The 15,184-nt window shown below is 38.9% G+C and overlaps 2 protein-coding genes across 6 annotated transcripts; both read left to right on the forward strand.

The window, feature by feature from the left end:
- Positions 1–738: 738 nt before the first annotated feature.
- Positions 739–10,891, forward strand: LOC121903391 (phosphatidylinositol 4-phosphate 5-kinase-like protein 1). 5 transcript variants are annotated; one of them, XM_042420370.1, is made up of 10 exons: positions 739–1,182; positions 5,435–5,623; positions 5,711–5,761; positions 5,963–6,117; positions 6,825–6,949; positions 7,802–7,836; positions 7,991–8,046; positions 8,134–8,246; positions 8,389–8,551; positions 9,722–10,891. In XM_042420370.1, the coding sequence occupies exons 2-10, from the start codon at positions 5,435–5,437 to the stop codon at positions 10,164–10,166; spliced, it is 1,332 nt and encodes a 443-aa protein (XP_042276304.1). In that variant the 5' UTR covers positions 739–1,182; the 3' UTR covers positions 10,167–10,891. The 5 variants fall into 5 exon arrangements, with proteins under 5 accessions (XP_042276304.1, XP_042276303.1, XP_042276306.1 ...); XM_042420369.1 differs by having other exon boundaries at positions 739–1,178; XM_042420372.1 differs by lacking the exon at positions 739–1,182 and adding an exon at positions 1,712–1,896.
- Positions 10,892–11,998: 1,107 nt separating this feature from the next.
- Positions 11,999–14,829, forward strand: paxx (PAXX non-homologous end joining factor). The gene is made up of 7 exons (XM_042420413.1): positions 11,999–12,180; positions 12,999–13,059; positions 13,145–13,194; positions 13,443–13,621; positions 13,738–13,788; positions 14,288–14,381; positions 14,475–14,829. Exons 1-7 carry the CDS (start codon positions 12,080–12,082, stop codon positions 14,521–14,523), a joined length of 585 nt encoding a protein of 194 aa, XP_042276347.1. The 5' UTR covers positions 11,999–12,079; the 3' UTR covers positions 14,524–14,829.
- The last annotated feature ends 355 nt before the right edge of the window (positions 14,830–15,184 follow it).

Genomic DNA, 15,184 nt, shown 5'->3' on the forward strand with positions numbered 1-15,184 from the left:
TTTTCTAAGTCATGGCTGAATATTTAGCTGATTTCCACAACAACTTCTCCTTGAGTGAGACTTGGTGAGACACAATAACAAAAAGACTGGATTAAACAAAAGGTCAAGAAAAAAGTTGTATTCCTCCATATGATGCAGTGTGGGGACCTGCTGTCTATGTAGGTATAAAAGCTCATTCTAAGGTAACGAAAAGATTCTTATTTTCAGGTGATTATACACTAATTAAAACATATATATATATATATATATATATATATATATATATATATATATATATATATATATATATATATATACACACACATATATATGAATATTATATTCAGTTTCTACCAAGTCTGTTCTGCTAGATGCCACTAAATTCAACACACTGGTCCTTTAAAGGAGCTACATTACTTGTATGTAACCTGGTTAAAAATATGCATACGTAAATAGTTGTCTGTGATAAATAAATAACTAGGGTTTGTTATAAGAGTATGGTTAAAATACATATTTCTCACTGTGTATTTAAAAAGTCAAGTTCATGGTTAAAAATGCATATATGTATTTTATTTTATTTCTTTTGATAAAAACGTTGCTAATTTGATAGAGTGGTGTCTTTCTACAGAAGTGTATCTGGTCAAATAGGTTTTTGTGTGTTAATTGGCTGACGTGTGTGTGCAGTAAGAGAGGAAGAGGAGAGGGGGACTGGAAGGGCAGAGAAGAGAACAACAAAGGGTTAACGAGCCAATGTGGCAGTTTTTTTTTTCTGTGTGGACGCCCGAAGTTGTGCAGAAAAACGTTTAAACTTAATGATTGTCAGCTCGATGATCTGCAAGAAGACGTGTTCTGAGAGTAACAGATAACTTCGAAAGGAAGTTTGCTGCGCTGTAGTCAACTTGAACGGACTGTAGGCTGTTGCTAACTAACCCAGCTCGACACAGTAGCTTTGTCTGGACTTTTTTTCCGAACTGGAAACAAGAGACAACAACCAGATAGAACTCAGAGTTCCTCCGGCAGCGCTGGATAACCGGACCCAGCGCTGCCATCCTGCTCCTGGACAGAGGCCTGCGGACTGTTAGTTTTCTCTGGAGGACCACACAACTCTAAGAAAGGCTCTGTTTTATTTGTTTAATGCTCTGATTTGAGTGAAGTAACCGTTAAGTTTTTGGTCCCTACGATCACAAGCACCGAATCAGGCCTGTAACGATTTTTTTTAATGTGTTTATATCATTCTGCCGGTTTGGTAGCCTATAGAGTGATGATTGGTCTGTGTTTGGTCACTAAGACAATTCAGTGGAAAGGCACAAGCAAATCATTTATTTTATTTAAAGTTGAAAAGGTAAAAAGGGAAATCTACTGTGTGGTTTGTGAAAGAAAAGTAGTGAACACTTACTTTTAATTTTAAACGGTTTCTGAGTGTGTTTATTATTTCAGAGGTTAAATGTATAACCACAAGGGCTGTGAAATATGATGATGTATATCCTGTGATGAGAGAAAAATGTCTGTGGTTTCATATTATGCTCAATTGTTTATTTCGTTGTCAGGCAAATCACAATCTTTATGGCAATATTCTTCGTCATTTGGAGTTTGTCCATCTTTTTTTGCAGATTACATTAATAAGTTACTCTTGGCTTTTTACTCGCAAAGCTTTTGATTGTACTTACAGTAACATAACGGGTTAAGTTGCTGTCTGTCTCTCCTCTGCTGCGGAGAAAGAGCAGAGAAGCAGCAGAGACCATAAATGACAGCAAAACGCAGTAGAGACTGTCTTTATTTATGCTATTTACCTAATGTATGTGCACTCCTTTAATTTCAGCCCAGTGTGAGAGTCTCTGCTGCTGTTTGCTGTAATTTACTTACTCTGCTCTCTATGGTTCACCTCAAATTGACGACAACTACACCTGTTACGTTACTGTAAGTGCAATAAAAGCTTCAGGAGTTTTTTAAAAAGCTAAGAAGAGTAATTTAATTTAATCCATGCAAAGGATGGACAGACAGCAAAACAACTATTTATTCATTGAATTAAAATCTGGTATATGTGGAATGTGGAGATTTTGGTCATATTGCCCAGCCCTAAAACCTATATATATTAGACTGTGGTGCTGTTTTACTGTGTTAAAGGGTTAGTACACTCAATTATTTGTTACATGGTGGTCTCATAAAAAATTATATCCAGGAGATATAGGATTTCCAGAGTGACCCAAGTTAAAAACATTAAGTTAAACAGATATATAACAAAGGTAATTAGGAAAAAGAACTCAGGGCCCCATCTACATATATAGAGGGTAGACAGGCTACATGTATAACAAAAAACATACTTTAGAAAACATACTTTAAATAATAAATACAAAAATTCCCAGACTTCTTATCGCTCACCGTACTTGCAATACACTGGCGGAAACCTTGTGGTCTTTCCCATAATGTTGCCAGACACTTGTTATAACAATCTGAACCTGTCTGGACCAACTTCAAAATCAAAACTTTTTGTCCCCATTAGTCACTTAGACACAAAACGATGGGAAAATAAGGTCCAGACTGAACAATCCCAAAGGTTAGTTAATTAAGTTAATTAAAGTTAATTGAATATTTTAACATCGTTTTAATATAGAATCAGCTAAAATGTAGTTGTAGATTGCCTCTTAGATGACAGTTGAATCAAATAATGGCTGAAAATCTGACGTTTATTCAACATCAATAATAATGAGTTCTTTCAATTTGGTTTCAGTGTCGGGCGTCAATGTAGATTCAATACTTCTGCCTGATGACATTTAAATGTTTCAGTCTGATTTTGTTATCAAATCTGTTGTAAAACTACAGTCAGGTTCCCATATGAACAGCTTTGCTTGCTGTAATCGTTCCCCCATTTCATACTGGCCATTAAACTTGTTCATATGAGCACCTGGCTATTGTTTTAAGATAACGAGGAACTTGATGGCATATTATGTTAATACTGGTAATTTTTCCAACAACACACATTGTCTGTAAAAACGGCTTTTTCTAGTGAAAACTAGCTTGTATGTCTGATTGGTTTTGAAAGTTCAGCGAATTCTGTGGCCCCTCCCTAATTTACCTGTCAATAATGATGGAATTGAGGTGTTTATTAGTGGGTTTCTAAGGGGATAATTAATGGATTGAAATAAATTAAGGTATTTTTAATGGATTATTTGCACAGTTTAGGGGGTTTTTAATGGGCAGAGGAATCTTTTTGCTTTTCCTCAGGATTTCCTCCTTGTAATACAGTGAAGAAGCGTCTGTGCCAAACACCTTTTCTTTTGCATGTGGCACACCCTGCAGAGCTTGCCTAACCTGTCTGGAATGCGGTACTAGGTAGAATGGGTGGGAACATTATAAACACAAAGAACAGGCTCATTTCAGACTTTGTTCCATCGTATAATCGAAGCAGGAACCTCCAGGTAAGAGCTACCTTAAAACATGGTCATGTATGATTTAGCTTTTCTGCATCATTTCAAACCAGACCAATCACATCTCTTAGCCTAATGAACCTATGAGCCAGCTCTTTTAGATGGTTCAGTGTGTCGTATGTGTCAGGAATAATTAATGACAGAGCCTGACGAAGATCTCTGTTAGACTGAAACATTCCTCTGTTAAATTACATCAGCAGATCTATCTGCTGATGTAATTAGGTTGGTTATTTGGTCAGCAGATGGATCAGCAGATCTATCGTCTGACTTTGGTTTTCAGTTTGTGTTTTTCTGAATCTGTGCTCCTACATTCTATTATCTGTTGTGTGCCTTGCTTTCAGTGCTGTTCTTTCTTACATTTATTTAACCCCACCATCAGTTTATTGGAAAACACTAGTTAAATTATAATCATTATTATATTAAGAATATCCTTTATCCTGTTTTGTGGTTGTAGTCATTTCTTCTTGCCTTATACATTCCTTAATAAGTAAAGTGGTGGTGGCATAAATTTGGCAGGATGTCTGGAGGTCTCCAGAATATTTAGGAACAATGATTCTAAAATACATCAACAAAAAAATCTGTTACGATGCACATATACAGTATTTGGTACATTATAAGTGTACTCCATAAACATTTAAATGTGTAATGACACTATCTGTCTTAACAACAAAGCTAAATGAAAATGAATGAAACTCCTGATTTGCTACTAGTTATGAAAATGAAGGGAGCTTCTGACTTCCTGTACAACACCAGATAATGTTCATCACCAACCATGTGTTTACTGGCAAATGTTATTTGCTGATAGATGTAAAGCAAGTGAGCTAACTAAGCCCTTTACTACATGCATAGCTACTTACATTTACCAAGAAATAAGACCTTATGTCTCTTTTTCTTGACGTCCATGATGCTAATCCAGACTGCTGAATAGAGAGGAAATATTGCAGGAGGTTCAATCAGAAAATAATATATTGTAATGTTAACTAACCGTGTAGCCACACAGACGGGATTTGAAACTGGGGATGACAGAATAGCAAACTAACTGAAAAATACTGATTCCCTGAAAGCCACTGTGTAATTCAAACCCTAAACCTAACAAAGTGGTTTTTGTGCCTAAACCTGACCAGACCTTAACCACAGTGCCGTCACATCATAAAACATTATTATTGTTTACCAGTGATGTGTAACGGTTTTGGAAAGCTGATTACTGCTGATAGAGGCGCCAGATTAGAAAACACTTCTATGTGTCATTCTGGAGTCACATGATCAAATGTATTTGGTTGTTTAAGTTGGAAGACTTGTAGGAACAACTGTAGCACACACACAGTCACCAAAAAGAACCGACGACCCACCTATGACTGACTCCAGTTAGTTTGCCTGTGATCTCCTTATGATTAAACTGGAGAGAGGAATTGATCTCTCATTCAAAAAATATTGGGTTTTTTTTGTGTTTTCTTTTATAAATGTACAGCAAAATAATACAAACAGCAGAGAAGAAGAGATGCTGCTTTGTGAGTAGATAGAAGGACAGTTACAGTGGTTAATGACAGTGACAGTTATCCAGATGTTTGACAAAGCTCTGTACACAATGCTCAGATGTTCATTTGGCTGTTTCTTATGAAACATTTATATTTGTTCTAGTCTCAGCTTCAAATCCGCCTCCGAACAGGAGTTGAATCAACCAATCAACTGACGCACAGGGCTGTTCAACATATAGTTGAGATTATGGAGGTGTACATGTCAGCTCAGTTGACTTTAAATGGAATTTGATGACTATATATTTTCAACATATAACCGGTTCTACAGGATCTCTTCAACAGAACTTTGTGCTTAAAAAGTGAAATCCATTACAGTGTTATATGTGGGTTAAGTAATTAAAAATGGCGACTTGTCTACTTCCAGCTGCAACCCATAAAGTATCAGCCCATGATTATTTTTCCTCTTGGCATGCATGTTTTAGAAAAGTCTATGTATGCAGTATATTACAGCTGAATGTTGTTCTTAACTTAACCGGTGTCTTCCTGGTGTCACAGATGGCACAGAGAAAAGCTGCCGGCGCCTCCAGAGCTGCCAGGCGAAGACGCTGGTGGCATCTGAGACAGCGATGGAGGATGCTCGGGGTGTTTGAGATCAACTCAGAGCACGAGTTCTACCATCTGACGACTATGATAAAAGAAGGCATGCATGCTTCCATTCAGACCAGTATGGACACACAAGGCCAGGTGAAGAGTTACAGGCAACTGGTTGGGTTATACACATTACACATTTTAGACATAAATTCACTCATCAACACTTAACCTTCTGCACAGGATACACTCACAGCTGAGCAGTTCAAGGCAGAAGAAACTCAAACCCATGAGGCAAGTGTTTATTTCCACCTGAAATCTTACAGTTTTTAAAGCTCCATCTAGTTTTCAGACCTGGATAATGTCAATTATGATCATGTATTCTCCATTAACACTTTTATATTGTCATTGTCTCGAGTTCCTGTCTAGCAAGTTAAACATAGTAGTTAAACACTGTGACATTTTCAAGCCTTCTATATAATCTTTGCCTTCCAGGGGTTTGAGATGCAGACGTTCGCAGCACCGGTGTTTGCTAAACTGAGACGTTCACTGGACATCACAGAGGAGGAATATATGAACTCCCTCTGCTCAGGCGGCTGCTACCTCCAGTTTGTCAGCAACTCCAAGAGCAAAGCAGATTTCTTTGTCACGTGAGCAGAATGTTCTGTTACATACAAAGACTTTCTATTGACCAACCCTTTACTATAATCTAATCTGAACTCTAATTTCAAACCTAGAGGTCAAAAACTGAAACTGGTTCGTAAGCACTAGAACACACACACATAAACATACATGTTTATATTGTAGCTCCGTATGCTTAGAGATTACAGCTGCATAAGATGATTCTATACCTCACGATTCACATTCAGCGCTAACAGTCATTTTTAAGTAGTGTGAAGTAGTGTTCCTTTATGTAGTGAGATGGTGAAAGAGCAGAGGTTGTGTTGTGGTGGATGGGTGTGTACAGTGTGTGATGTAACACCTGATAAACCATGTGTGGTCAGCCACTGATTAACATCACACAGTTATTCATCCTACATGCAGCAAAAAATAAGAAATGTTATTGAAAACATTTTACAACAAGTTTTAAAAAATGGGAGGATATTTTCAATCTCCTATCCAGCGTCTGTAGAGGAGACAGTGTAGGAGACAAGAGTTTGCTCTCATTAAAGACAGTATTTAACATTAACCATGACCCCTCTTGTACCTTAAGCATACTTTAGTTGCCATGCGCAGGTAGCGTAGAAAGTGTTAATTTTAATGTTGACATTGAACATATTCTGTGGCTTTGCTTTGATCTAGTATTGGTGTTCCTGTGTGGTAATAGGATTGTTTAATTCTGTGTTCTCGGTTGTAGGAATGACAAGAGGTTCTTCCTGAAGACCCAGAACAAACGAGAGGTCAGGTTTCTCCTGTCCAATCTGCAGGCATACATGGAGCACATGGAGAAGTACCCTCATTCACTGCTGGTGAGGTTTCTAGGTAAGCTTGTTTAACTTTTCAGCCCAACAGAGAAAAGCCATCATCTCCTCTGCTGACACTGTAAGTTTCACCTTGTTTTAGTGTGATAAATTTATCAGTGTTGAGCACCAGAGGTTTTCATTATTCCAAAAACATAATGCTTGACCAATCAAAAGGCACTGTCGTGTCACTCTAACTTAGTGCTTCCCAAACTTTGCCTGTCAAATCCCCATTTTGCATATGAAAATGTTTTTAAGCAGCCTCAACCTTTTGATTACAGCTTTGAACTGTAGCTATTGAAGCTACAAGCTAATCCCCCTTGAAAGTATTAAGCAACACTCCACTTTTGTTGTGTTTAGTAGAAATGTACACCACAAGTTGAAATCATTTCACATCAAGACTCATCTACTGTTTAAGGAAAACTCAAGTATTTTTAAATCTGGTTCATTTTATTGTGTCCATTCTGACTATGAGTCATTCTAACTATGTGCACACACCACTTTAATTGTGCTTATTCAGGAAATGTGGGCTCCTGCAAAACAGTCCAAATGAAAGTAAACACAGATGTTAGAAGCCTCCTGGATTTTCTATTGTTGTTAACTGCATAGAGATCTACCTCTGGCTTCAAATTAGTATTTTGTTGTGTTGATTGGCGGAATAAAAAATGTGCCATGTGTGGCTCTCTTTTCGGCTCCATGGGAACTGAAACCTGAACTGGATTTTAGACTCGTCTGGTCCTTTATCGTCAACTTTCACCTCTGACATCCCTTGTCTATTGATCAATATTTATTGTGACCTTGAAAGAAACCTAGTAAGAGACAAAGAAATATCACACATGATTTAATAATATGTCTCCTTCTTTTCACTTTCCAGGTGTACACAGGATTGTTATTCCGAATCAAATAAAGGTATTTTATACATAATTTATACAACTGTTTATAACTGTAGATATACTGTAATGACCCTAATAGCCAGTAGATCATTGCTGTATATCCACTACATCTGCACAGCATCAGCACTAACAATGCTAACACTAACAAGTGTTGTCTGTCTGCTCCCCAGAAGTACTTCATTGTGATGCAGAGTGTGTTTTACCCCGATGAGAGGATCAATATTAGGTACAGTATCTATATTTTTCCCTGGTGTGTTTGGGTTTCTGATATGTTTTATGTGTGTATGACAGCTGTGACCTTTTTGTTGTACAGATTCGACATTAAAGGCTGTGAAGTGGGTAGATGGACGAACCCTGACACAGGGGGGAAACAAATAATTAAAGTACTGAAGGACAATAACTTTGAAGGCCAGAGCATTGCATTAGGTAAGTGTCCTCTCACTTACTTTGCTTATTACTGTAGTCATATGAATGATGCTATTGAGCTAAGTAAGATAAATGCTGCAGAACATACTTGAGTCAAGTTTATTCAGCAAGTGTAATGGAAATGCTTGTATGTTTGTTGTAGGTCAAGAGAAATGCTGGTTTGCCGATCAAATGAAAGTGGACGCTGCCTTCCTTCAAGAGCTTAATGTGCTGGACTACAGTCTTCTGCTGGCGCATCAACCTCTGCACCAAGATGAGCTCGATGGGAAACACTCTTTGGCAGACCTTGTTATTCGTGCTACAAAGTAGGTTTTATATCTTTTGAACAAGTGCAAAACCAGTTTCTGTGCAGTACAGTGTCTTATATTTCATCTCTGTACTGGTCCAATGTGCTGTTAAAGGAAATACCCTGATTCGCTTTCTTGCTGAGTTAGATTAGAAGATTGACAACACTTTCATCTCTGTCTGCTTATTGTGGAGCTCGAGCTAGGAAGCAATTAGCCAAGTTTAGAATAAAGACTGGAAGCAGGAGGAAAGCCTGGCTGCCTCCCGAAACCTCTGATCATTTATTTAGCCCTGCCCCCCTTATGCCACGTTCCGACTATGCCATATCTTTGTCTGATCAGATGTCACTGTGTTAAGTTAGGCGATTATAGACTCATAAATTCTTGCCGTGACTTGGCCGAGAGACACGACAGACGGCATTTTGGTACCTGACCAATCACAGCTTGCTGTCTTTCATGGCCTGTGTGATGTCATCAGAAGGAGGTGCCAGGGACCGACTTCAAGGAACAAGAATGTAATCTAACAGTGCCATCCGAAGTGGTGTGTATGGTATGTTACTGGCTGTCTGGTTGCCATAGCGCCACAAACCTTTCCCGTTTCACAATTTACACCTCACAGCGTAAGCAGCACCTACAACATCATTCCTCTTTCGCTTTAGCATGTTTACAATTCTGTACAGAAGAGCTCTCTGTGCACCTATTGGTCAATGTCATAGAAGTTGTCATACGAATTTGTGGAGATGTTGTGAGGTGTCCCAGATCCGGTATCACTGAGATTAAAAATCTCTTTTACAAATGCGTCCTGGCATCATAGGGGTTCAGAAATGTCTGCGACGTCCCTTCTACGTGTAGTTTGTTCAGCAACAGGCCTACACCTGTCTGAGAAATGCTACTGCACTCAAGTGTTTCTGATGAGAAATGCGGTCTGCTGCAGACTTCTCAGTCACCGTCAAATGATTTCTGATGAGGAATTTGATGATTTGCTATCTTCAACTCCTCCAAAGTCAAGGCACAAACAGCAGTAGCAAAGGATTGAAACTATATTTAAACAGTATTTCCACCATATTGAATCTGTTATATCTTCTGTACAAACCAACTAATACAATCCAACTATTAGAGAAGTTTAGTTTTGGGGGCTGGAGTCCAATATCTGAATGTGTTCTGTGGATTCTTTGTTTGTCTTTCCTGTAGGTCTGTGGACTTGCAAGACAGTCCCACGGGGTCAGACCCCCCCAGTATACCATTACTGCAGGAGACCGCAGATCAGGTGGTACTAGATACTACAGACTGTGGGTCAGACCAGCCACAGGGAGCAGCAGAGGCCACTGGTGAAGAGATCCCCCTCCAGGAGATAAAATGCCTTCCAAAAGAAACTAAAACTGAGTCAGAACTGCAGGAATTCCACGAGCATCATCGCAGGCTACTGCCTAACTGCAAAAATGGCATTCATGTGATAGACGGGCCAGACCATCGCTACTTTGTGGGCATTATCGACATTTTTACAGTTTACGGTTGGAAGAAAAGACTGGAGAACCTGTGGAAAAACATCAGATACCCAGGCAGAGATTTTTCCACAGTCAGTCCGCCCAAATACTCACGCAGGTTCTGCCAGTGGATACAGGAGCGCACTCGCTAACTAAATGCAGAAAACAGTCATTGTTGATACGCATAGCACTTGCCTAACTCCAAATGTATACTGGATAGAAGTGAATAGGCATAGTTCACAAAATGTCAAACTATTCCTTTATCTCCCAGAAAAGGCTTTCTTATGAATCTTACTTTCTTGTGTCCCGGCATCGTATGATTTTGGAGACAAGTATATTCCACTCTGTCTTACTTTGTTGCCTCAAATTATTGATTGAGGAATCTTTTTTGGCATTATCAACCCAACAATAAGTTTTCTTTTCTCTCTGTGTATGTGTATTTGACTGCTGCAAAAAAGTTTTAGCTGTGCAGTGGAAACACCCAAATTCTCGTGACTGTAGCTACAGTACTGTGTATTTTTTTCTTGACATGCTTTGTATCGATATATCAATCAAAATGCATTGGACTAAGCAATCTTTTTAATTTCCTCTATAAACCTAGTGGGTAGTTTTCATTTTATTTTGACAAAACATTCCCAAATGCAAAATGTATTGCAGAGTTGTTGCATTGGATTGCGATCTGTAGTTTTGATACATCTAAGAATTATAAAAACAGTATTCAGTATTATCTGTATTATTGCTTTATATACAGGGTATATATAGGTTGCCAGTTCAGGTGTTGTTCCTCATTGTGACCATCAAAAGACAAGAAGCACTTCAAACACACTTAACTATTGCAGCCTCATGTAAAAACATTAAAAATTAAACTTTTAAAGTGGTCAGAAGCAGAAGTGTCTTCATTTACTCTAAATGATATAGGGCAGAGGATATACTAATTGCTGTAAACAGGGGGCGCTAATGCAATAAATTAGACATCAAGTGCCTGAATGCAGAGGAAGCTCTTTCAAAATTAAGTCTGGAAAGTTGCCCTGCAGGTATGTGCTACTCAGGATACCGCACACTGTATTAGACCACAGCAGCACTTTCTGACCCAAAGAGCTGATCTGCAGAGTAATACAATGCGCTCATGTGTAGGAATACAGAAGTTCCATATTTGAGAAAATGTAGTAAGGAAAGGCCTGATGGCAAGGTAAAGCGATGAAGATTTTCTAAATATAGTGTACACCTCAACTGATATTGATTTTTTTTGGTGGTTAAAATATGTTTTGCTGCTGTCCCTGTCCACAGCAGTATATTGCTCAGCCTCCGTGCTGGTTCTCCAAACTGGGAGTGTGCCAACCTCCATCTACTATAGGTAATACACTGACTATGGATAAGTACCTCATACAACCCCACCACACAAATCTGAACTACCCCTTCAAAACTACAATTAATTGACATACAAGTACTGTTAAATAAAGCATAGGTTAAAACTATCATAAAAGGTTATATGCGCAAAACCTGGCAGGAATACTGAGACTTAACTGATACAGGAAGACATCTTAACAATATTCAAAAATGTAAGCGTTGGTGGAATACAGGGAGCCAAAGAGAAGAGATGGTCATTACCCATCTGAGAATATGACATGCAGGTTTAAATCAAACACTCTATGGAACAGGCAAACACCTTTCTGGACTATGTACAGACTGTAATAAACCAGAAACTGTCAAACATGTACTGGTAGATTATATGGTGAAGAAAGAAGGGAATTAATATCAGTACTAAATGATGGAAAACACAATATTACATCTGCTAGGAAAGACATCATGAAAGTACACAATCTTCTAATTAATTACTCAAGAGTAACAGGAATAATAGAGTAAATGTAGTTTTTTTCTGCTAATCTGCTGTTCCACACTTTATTCCAGCAGGTGGCGGTAATGCGCATATAAACTGGTTTACCAACCGCCATTAAAACTCAAAGAAAAGAAGAAGAAGAAGAAGAAGAAGAAGAAGAAGAAAGCGGAAGTCAGTTAGTTTTGGCTTTGTTGTGCTTTGTTGTGCTTCGGTCTGTGAACCGCCGACATGGATGTGAACAAGACGTCTTACTGCATTGTGTTGGATAAAAAGAGCAGATCTAAATTCATCTGCTACACACGCAGAAAAAACGGCGCATTCAACATTTGGTGAGAAAGAAAGAACGCACATTAAAGACCCACTGAGCGCTAAACCAGCCTCCATTTAAAACACGACAGTTTATTGTTCCGGTTTCTTATCGAGAAACTTGCTTTTGTCTTGTATGTTCTGCGTTTTAGAACATAAAACCAGATGCACACTACAGATAATCCACCAAGCAGCGTTAATAATCCCACAAGAAATTTCGGGTCGGACTTCGCGCTCATGAAAGCACCATGACTTTCACTGACAGTATGAATATAGAAGCTGATATTTAATCTAAAATAAGTTGCTTAGTGTTTAAACTTTATGCCGAATTGAAGAGCAACTCCAAAAGTAAATAATGCGCTCATCAGTTGTATTTTTACAGAAATGTACATTTCCCTGTAAGCTGGGAAACTTAATATTTCCTATTATTTAAATGGAGTCTGGGCCACAATTCACTCATTTAGAGAGGATGCAGTAGGGCAGTGGTTCTCAAATTGGGGTCCGGGGACCCCCAGGGGACCTTGAGGGGGTTCCAGGGAGCCCCAGCAAAAAGGGGAATAATTTATTTTTATTATAAATCCTTCCATAAGTAACACAATGACAGCATGTATGAATGTTTTGGTCTGTAATAAAACATCTAAAAGCAAAATCTAAAAGCTTTTCCTAACGTTTGCTTTTAGACCGTATTACACTTGTAGTTATTTTGGAGTTGTATTTGAATACATCGCACATGTTTAAACGTGTTCAGCCGTTGGACACATACTGACAGGACAGATGATGAAGTGTGATTTCATGTACGTTGAACTGTTTAAATCATCACGTCTTTGTTCATCTGCTGTAGTTTGACAGATGCTGCTGACGTCTGGAGCGCAGAGTACACCGAGGACACTCTGAAACAGTTTGTAAGTTTCACCTGCAGTCCTCCGTGATTTTCACTCATCAGTGAAGGTTCTCCGGCTTTGGTTGTAACTTTGCATGTTTGTTTAGAAACAGAAGTTTGCCTTGAAATCTACAGAGGATTACACCCTAAAACTCAGGTTAGATTATAATCTGTCCTCCTCTAAAACCACTCTGTGTTTCTTTTTTAAAATTCAGTGGTGTGATTGAAGCTGCACAGTCAGCAGAAGCTCCCACGTGTGTGTGTGTGTGTGTGTGTGTGTGTGTGTGTGTGTGTGTGTGTGTGTGTGTGTGTGTGTGTGTGTGTGTGTGTGTGTGTGTGTGTGTGTGTGTGCATATGACCATCCTCTGGTAATTGAGGTTAAATATCCCTCTGTGTCTCCGGCAGGTCGGCGTGTGGTAGCGGGGATGTGTCTGTCTTGGTGCATGACAGCAGTGCAGAGCTCCGTGTAGGCTCCAGTCCCGCTGACCTGAGTGTGACCCTGTCCAAGCTGGACGGTCCGCAGGCGACAGAGGAGCTCAAGGAGCTGCTGTTCAGGATGGCTGACAGCCTCGCTCAGCCTGACGGTAAATGTACTTTGTTCCTGTGACTCGTTGCATTTTCACACTGAATACAGGATGTGAATTTATAGGAGCTTATGCAGGCTTAAATCTCACTGCCACTGTTTTGTCATTCCCTGCAGGTGGATCCCCGTCTGTCAGTCCGGTGAAAGATCACCAAAGGCGGCCGGCAGGTAGAGTACAAGGCTCAGTCACACTACTTCCAGGAGAGAGTCAGAGAGAACGAACAGATCATAACAGTTAAAATCAGTACATGGGTTTGTGTAATCATTAGGATTACTGTGGAGTCTGATGCTGACAGCAGCTTCATTTCCAGAACTTGCATATTGTAGCTTTAAGTAGTGTCACTGCATTAATAATATAGCAGGTTAAACAGTCTTTCCAGCCCCTTTTGTTAGATGCATGATAACCATGATGAGTCATAATGTGATATTTTCTAGATTGACATAAATGTTTATAAATGCAGCAGTATGCATGTAAGCATGATGTAAATATGGGAGCAGAAGTTGGAGGTTTCAATACAAAAATATTGTTATAAAATCAATTCAAAGAAAGACAGAGTGATATTTTATTACCTGCAGAAGTATGGAATAACAGAAGTGAAGTGTTGACGGGCTTGTCGGCGGTTCGGTTCACCGGCTTACAGAGATGACTTTTTTTTTTTTCCCCCAGAGTTTGAGCCCCGACAGCAGCAGAACTACGCTCCATCAGTGATGGTAAAGAAACGACTTCCAGGAGCTTCACTCATCAACCCAGGAATGAAAAAGTACAATAAAGTCTCTGATAAACCTCTTTCAGTACTCACATCATTCTGAGCTCTGAATGAAAACCAACAGATGTTCTTTTTTTTTTTTTGCAGAAAGCGTGAAGCGACCGGCGTGGCCTTCGATGACGCAGATGATGACTGATCCTTCTTCACACGACACAGACACGATCTCACACTGCTGCTGCTCAACCAGCAATGATGCTCTGTTAATCCTCTGACACACAGTTACAGTATGAAGGTGAAGCGAAGCTTTTTAAAATTGATAATAATAATAGTTTTTATGGCGTGAGATATAAATCACAGTGAAAACTTCAACAATGATTTTAAATTATTTTAAATATGTCAGAGCGATGCATGTGCCCTTCCCCCCCAGTGATGTTTACATTTTATAATAAGCTGAATTTAATCTCATCTGGAAATGAAATAAAGAATAAGCTGCAACAAATGAGCTCTGAATGTGTATAAAATAAATAGTATATTTGGAACAAATTGTTTGATCTTGATCTGGATGGTTTCACGCTCGACGGTGGTATTATTGGAATAGAGACAAACTTTTCAATGGTGGAAACTGGCTGAATGGTACAAAAAGTAGCCTGAATGATCATAACCTGCTAAAAACACATTTACTCGCACAATTAAATAAAAAGTAGCCCAACTGTACATAAACCCAAACAATCTGGCAACACTGAGTGTGATCCAAAGCCAGCCTGTGGTCTTGTTTACCATTTTACCAAAGTAAAGACTTGTATGAAATGTACTGAGAGAAATTGTTTTAAAAGTAGTACGTATATTCTATATTAATT

The sequence above is a fragment of the Thunnus maccoyii genome, chromosome 9, assembly GCF_910596095.1.
Source record: "Thunnus maccoyii chromosome 9, fThuMac1.1, whole genome shotgun sequence".
NCBI classification, from domain to species: Eukaryota; Metazoa; Chordata; class Actinopteri; order Scombriformes; family Scombridae; genus Thunnus; species Thunnus maccoyii.